The sequence below is a fragment of the Phoca vitulina genome, unplaced genomic scaffold (assembly GCF_004348235.1).
Source record: "Phoca vitulina isolate PV1807 unplaced genomic scaffold, GSC_HSeal_1.0 scaffold11, whole genome shotgun sequence".
NCBI lineage: Eukaryota > Metazoa > Chordata > Mammalia > Carnivora > Phocidae > Phoca > Phoca vitulina.
The window spans coordinates 33,991,166-33,998,456 of record NW_022589714.1 but is presented as its reverse complement, the minus strand read 5'-3'; the positions used below and the strand labels follow the sequence as shown (position 1 = coordinate 33,998,456).

General features: G+C 35.2%; 1 protein-coding gene across 1 annotated transcript in view; it reads right to left on the bottom strand.

Moving 5' to 3' along the window:
• Window positions 1-1,276: 1,276 nt before the first annotated feature.
• The window catches only part of LOC116635857 (cysteine-rich secretory protein 2-like), a 25,049-nt gene continuing 19,034 nt past the window's right edge, over window positions 1,277-7,291 (bottom strand). The window contains exons 7-8 of the mRNA XM_032410154.1: window positions 5,873-5,961; window positions 1,277-1,404 (exon numbers count right to left, since the gene is read on the bottom strand). Coding sequence (XP_032266045.1) covers window positions 1,277-1,404; window positions 5,873-5,961 — 217 coding nt within the window. The remainder of the gene's footprint in view (window positions 1,405-5,872; window positions 5,962-7,291) is intronic.

Below are 7,291 nucleotides of genomic sequence, written 5' to 3'. Positions count from 1 at the left end.
CATATTAAATGCTCAAAGGAATCTCTTGGATAAAATGGCATTTAGTATGAAGGAGTTATTCTAGCAAATAATAGAAGGATGACTCTTCCAGACAGAACTAATAGGAAACACAAGATTTTCCTTATCTAAGGAAAATCTTGTGGAACTTCAGAGAATTTAATAAAATCACTGAATTTCCTTATCTAAGGAAAATCTTGTGGAACTTCAGAGAATTTAATAAAATCACTGATCATTATTGGAGCATAAGAAATAAAAGAAAGTGGAATGAAGTGAGATTAGAAAGGAGAGTATAAAAAATCATTCAACTTCTTGCAGATCAGTTTAAGAGTATGAATATTATCTAAGTACTTAAGAAGTCTACAGAAAGGTTTTGAAAGTAGACTGAGTAAGAAGTCTTTTTCTTTAGAGGTTAAGAAATGTGCTGCAAAAATAGCATCCAGGAGCTGCATTGGTGGTCTTGAACCTCTCCTTGCTTTCCCTTTACCCCATGACTATACTTGTCCTTGAAATAATTTGTGAATCTTGACACTGGATAAGGATGTGAGACTAATATGACAGTCCAGTAATTGATATATCTGAAAGGTCCATGAAAAAGATAAAATCAAACATTTAGCAATGGAATAGAGAAATTGACACTAGGTGGGAAAGTGGCTGAGAAAGAATAACCAGAGAATCAGGAGAAAAATTTTCCAAACATTATAGAGCCAAGAAAAAAAAGATGTTGTTGTTGTTTTTTAAAATGCATCTTTTATTTGGAAGTATTTTTAGATTTACAGAAATTTTGCTAAGATAGTTCAGAGAATTCCCATATACCCTTCACCCAGCTTTAGTTTCCCCTAATGTTATCATCTTGCATTATTCTGGTACATTTGTCAAGACTAAGAATGGATGTTACTATCAAAAACAATTCAGATTCTATTCTGATTTCACCACTTTTTCCACTAATGACCTTTTTGTGTTCAAAGATCTGACACAGGAGACCACATTCCATTTATTCTCATGTTTTCTTAGTCTCTTCTGGTCCATAATGCTTTCTCAGAATTTCCTTATTGCTCATGATTTTTACATGAGCAACAGATAATCATAGATTATGTTACTTTTTAATCCTTTGTATGAAAGAGATTTCTGTAAAATAAAAAGTAGATCCAAGAGAAAAAGACTCATTATTTGCAATAAAATTTATAGCTAACATGCTTACAACATCTGTGCTAATGTCAAATCTAAGTAGATGATGTGGTCCTCCTTCACTTAGCCCTGCTCAGTCTGTATTGGGCATTTAATAAATTTTGTCTTCACATTCGCAGGAAGCTTTGCAATTTGTCTTGACAAAATTATGGCTACAGGTATAGCTTTTCTTCAAAGCATTACAGTTAGAATAACGATCTTCATATTCACAAGTATTGGCTGGAATAAAAACAAAGAAATTAGTCAGTTCATTATTGTTTTCCTCCATAGCAGCAGTGCAAACAATAAATTCAATGTAAGTGGGGAGAAGACAATTGAGCAAAGAAGTTGGTATCACATTATGATACAAAGGGACACATTAATCCATCATTTCTTTTAAAATTTGAGCTTTTTGGAATGTTTCTAAAATGAATTGACCTATTTTCTTCCCTCAGAAAATAAAATAAGCTTAAATGAGTCTCTCTACAATTACAGTGTCCAAATTTTAGCCTCTAGCCATGTGGTTGTTTAAATTAAATTTAAATTAATTAAAATCACATAACATTAAAAAATAAATTTTCAGGTCATTGGTGATACTTGTTACATTCCAAATGCTCGATAACCAGTCTATCTAGGAGCTACTTTACATGACAGTGCAAATATTGAACATTTCCGTTATTGAAAAAATTTATATTAGACACTATTGCTCTATCCAGATTCTAGTGCCACTAGTCTTTCTTTCAAGAGTAAGAAATCATTATGAGAAGATGTGGATGTAAAAACTAGAGGGAATTTCACTATGATTATCGGACATTTCTACTTTGAAGTTCCTCAGCGGTTACAAACTCAATAACTCTCAAACTAAATTCATCATTTTACCTCCAAGTGTGGCATTTCTTTGGAGTCACTCCCCAACTCCCAACTCAATTCCCCGGGATAAGAGGAATTAAACTCCTAACTACTAAATAATTCAAATCAGGAACTGGGAATCAACATGAACTCATTGCTCTCTACTTTTTATCAGCATTTACCAAGTGCAAGTAACAAACACTGGTTTTACTACTTCCTACCTATTGCTCATTACTGTCCATTTCTCTTCATTCATTTTGTCAGAATGCAGTAAAAACATTCATTTGTTTTTCAAACCCATGTTTTCAACAGTCTCCAAGCTGGCTTTCATCCACTTGTCTCTCCATACTACTGCCAGATCTTTATAAAGCAATTCTGATCTCATCACTCTTCTCTGTAAAAATCTTTCAATTGGTTGCTTATTGCTAACAGGATGAATTCCAAATCCCTTAACAAATAGTATTCAGCAGAGGAGAAAATATTTTCTTCTTTAATGGATGTATAGCTTTGATATCATTCAATATTCTGAATTAGAGCTATACAATTCACTCAGAAAGAATGGTACAGTTCAATCTGTTGAATGCATTTGGAAAGGTAAAAATTTCTGTTAGTGGTTAGCTGTTTTGTTCATATAATTTTAATAACATATCCCAACTAAACAAAAGTACCAACTTTTTGTATTTATATCCATAACAATACTAAACATGAGATATTATATGACACTAAATTTAATCCTTTTGCTAAAATATTTTGAGACTTCTGTGAGCTAATAATGTTATATGCCGATTTGATTGACATTTTGAAAGTATGTAAAAATGACTAGCAAACACAAGTGTGAGTGGTTATTAAATTAAACTTGATTATTCTATACTATGGGGAAAATGAAGAATTTAGTATGATGAACTCATTGATATATAAAGATTGTTTGGTGTCTGAACTGAACTGTGTTTGTGTTCTCACATCTTTATATTTTGTACATATTTTCTCTTTATAAAATGCCACTTTTGATGTAATTGCATTAACTTTGATAGGAAAAATATTTAATTACAATGAATTATTTCCACAGACACATTTTTATATATGCCAATATGTAACAAGTCCATATACATTGATGGTAGATGTTTCTTTAGGTTACACATGGTAATGAGGTTTTCATTGCAAATAATACATAGATACTGTGTAAAATTTTTTATTAAACACACTCTATTGAATACTTTTATTTTTGTCTTTTGCATGAAGGCATTGCTTAAGTAGGTTGCAATCAGAAGATTTCCTAATTCTTAAAAAAAAAAAAAGGAGTCTATGGCTTTTATGATATTGAGGCATGTTCCCTCTATCTTACACTGCAGAGAGTTTTTATCAAGAAATGATGCTGTATTTTGTCAAATGCTTTTTCTGCATCTACTGAGAGGATCATATCGTTTTTAACCTTTCTTTCATTAATGTGGTGTATCACATTGATTGATGTGCAGATGTTGAACCACCCTTGCAGCCACGGAATAAATCCCACCTGGTCGTGGTGAATAATCCTTTTAATGTACTGTTGGATGCTATTAGCTAGTGCCTTGGTGAGAATTTTACATCCATGTTCTTCAGACGATGCTCTATGTAGAAAACCCAAAAGACTCCACCAAAAAATTGTTAGAACTGATACAGGAATTCAGCAAAGTGGCAAGATATAAAATCAGTGCACAGAAATCAGCCCTATTTCTAAACACTAACAATGAGGCAGAAGAAAGAGAAATCAAGGAATTCATCCCATTTACCATTGGACCAAAAAACCATAAGACATCTAGGAATAAACCTAACCAAAAAGAGAAAAGCTCTGTACTCTGAAAACTATAGAACACTTATGAAAGAAATTGAGGAAGACACAAAGACATGGAAAAACATTCCATGCACATAGATTGGAAGATATTGTTAAAATATCTATACTACCCAAAGCAATCTACAGTTTCAATGCAATCCCTATCAAAATGCCAATCAACATTGTTCACAGAGCTGGAACAAATAATCCTAAAATTTGTATGGAGCCAGAAAAGACCCCAAATAGCCAAAAGAATGTTGAAAAATAAAAGCAAAACTGGTGGCATCACAGTGCCAAACTTCAAGCTCTATTCAAAGCTGTAATCTTCAAGAGAGTATGGTACTGGCACAAAAACAGACATATAGATCAGTGGGACAGAATAGAGACCCCAGAAATGGACCCTCAACTCTATGGTCAACTAATCTTTGACAAAGCAGAAAAGAATATCCAATGGAAAAAAGACAGTCTCTTCAAAAAATGATGTTGGGAAAATTTGATATCCACATGCAGAAGAATGAAACTGGACCACTCTTCTACCATATACACAAAAATAAACTCAAAATGGATGAAAAACCTCAATGTGAGACAGTAATCCATCAAAATCCTAGAGGAGAACATAGGCAACAATCTCTTCGACCCTGGCCACAGCAACTTCCTGCTAAACACATCTCCAAGGCCAAAAGAAACAAAAGCAAAAATGAAATATTCGGACTTCATCAAGATCAAAAGCTTTTGCACAGCAAAGGAACAGTCAACAAAACCAAAAGGTAACCTACGGAATGGGAGAAGATATTTGCAAATGTCTTATCAAGTAAAGGGCTAGTATCAAAATTTATAAGGAACTTATAAAACTCAACACCTCAAAACCAAAAAATCCAGTCAAGATGGGCAGAACACATGAACAGACATTTCTCCAAAGATAAGCGTCTGCCTTCGGCTCAGGTCATGATCCCAGGGTCCTAGGATCGAGCCCCGCATCAGGTTCCCTGCTCGGCGGGAAGCCTGCTTCTCCCTCTCCCACTCCCCCTGCTTGTGTTCCCTCTCTCACTGTGTCTCTTTCTGTCAAACAAATAAAATTAAAAAAAAAAAAAAAAAAGAAGACATAGAAATGGTCAACAGACATATGAAAAAATGTTCCATATCACTTGGCATCAGGGAAATACAAATCAAAACTACAATGAGATACCACCTCACACAGGTCAGAATGGCTAGAATGAACAACACAGGAAACAGCAGATGTTGGTGAGGATGCAGAGAAAAGAGAACCTTCTTGCACTTTTGGTGGGAATGCAAACTGGTGCAGCCACTCCAGAAAACAATATGGAGATTCCTCAAAAAGTTAAAAAGAGAGCTACCCTATGACCTAACAATTACACTGCTAGGTATTTATCCAAAGGATACAAACATTGTGATTTAATGGGGCATATGCACCCCAATGTTTATAGCAGCAATATCCACAATAGCCAAAATATGTAAAGAGTCCAGATGTCCATCGACAGATGAACTAATAAAGAAGATACACACACACACACACACACACACACACACACACACATTGCTTGGCCATCAAAAAGAATGAAATCTTGCCATTTACAACAACATGGTTGGAACCAGAGGGTATTAGGCTAAGTGAGATAAGCTAGTCAGAGAAAGACAAACATCATATGATTTCACTCATGTGGAATTAAAGAACAAAACAGAAGAACATAGGGGAAAGGAAGGAAAAATAAAATAAGTTGAAAACAGAGAGGGAGGCAAACCATAAGAGATGCTGAACTCTAGGAAACAAACTGAGGGTTGCTGGAGGGGAGGTGGGTAGGGGGATGGGGTAACCGGGTGATGGGCATTAAGGAGGGTACTTGATGCAATGAGCACTGGGTATTATATGCAACTGATGAATTGCTAAATTCTACCCCTGAAGCTAATAATGAAATATATGTTAATTAAATTGAATTTAAATAAATAATTTTAAAAAATAAAAGATACTCAAAGGAAAAAAAAAGCCAGATCATTCTATTATATATACTAGCAAATTAATGACTTCAAACTTACTGCATAGTCCATTGTCACAGTGATGAAGGCAGCTGGCACAAGGTTCTCCTTTTAGGTAAGGGGTATAAATCTTGCTAAGAAGATTGCCACTGAAATTTGAAATACAAAATGTCAAATATTTTTCATTTTTCAGTTTAGTTTATGCTCCCAGGGTAGCATCTATCACCATATATACCTGAATATTTGGTCAATGTTTTTCATCATGTCAAATAACTGACAAACTAAAATTCCCAAAATGTACTCAGATATCAATGTAAAGAAAATAACATACATATGCACTGACTTCCTTGACCATTATTTCACAGCCTGAACAATTGAAATGGGATTAATAGGGTCTAAAATATTCGGAGTACATTTCAACATGACAACATTCTTTCTCCCCCCAAAGACTTGGTCAAATTGCTAAAGTAGTGTACTCTAAGGTGCTGGCTAGTGATAAAACATATTCCTTAGAGAGACTGTACAAGTTACTGGGAGAGAAAGGGTTGCAGTGTGGAAATGCTTAAAGTTACATATAATTTTATATCTAAAAAAGTGATAATCTCTATAATATGAACTAGGGAAGGTAAAGCCCCTGGATAATTTTAGCTTCAAGATGGAGGTAATGATTTGGGGCAACTGGGTGGCTCAGGTGGTTAAGTGTCTGACTTCAGCTCAGGTCATGATTCCAGGGTCCTGGGATCAAGCCCCATGTTGGGCTCCCTGCTCAGTGAGGCGTCTGCTTGTCCCCCTCCCTCGCCCCACCCCCCTTCTTGTTCTCTCTCGTGCGCTCTCCCTCTCTCAAATAAATAAATAAGACATTGAAAAAAAGATGGAAGTAATGATTTTTTAAAGTAGTTTTTGGTGTATGTTTTTGGGAGTAGGGATGCTTAAAAGGTTTTTGAATGTCTAGATGCTTTGTGTGTGAGATTTTAATATTTACAAAAATGGGAATGTTAAAAAACAGTTTTATTAACACTAATCGCTAAGGTATATTGGTCTTACAGTATCTAGCCTACATCTCATTGATGAATATTTTTCAAGAGAGTCAAAGTCTCAATTGTACCAAGTGGGCCAAAAATACAATGTCATGCATCTGAATCTCACTCCCTGCACAGAATATAATTGACCATGTGTGAGCCCCTGGAAAAATGTGAAATAGACACAAACATGTTCTGGAAGTTTTCTCGCCCCTGCTTTCCCTCATTTTTCACTCCAAACTCTCACTTCAGATGCCTGGTTCCAGAGCCTCCTCTCTTACAGCCAGCCGGTGAGTTTGGATGCATTCTCCTAGGACCTTTCAATTCTTTCTACTAAACCCTAAGAAGTGCTTGCAGGAAAATGACATTGGAGGTCATACTTCTCACCCTGGAGATCCATATGCTCAGGTTATCTACAATCTCAAAATAAATCCTATAGGAGCCTTGGTTCTAGGGGTCC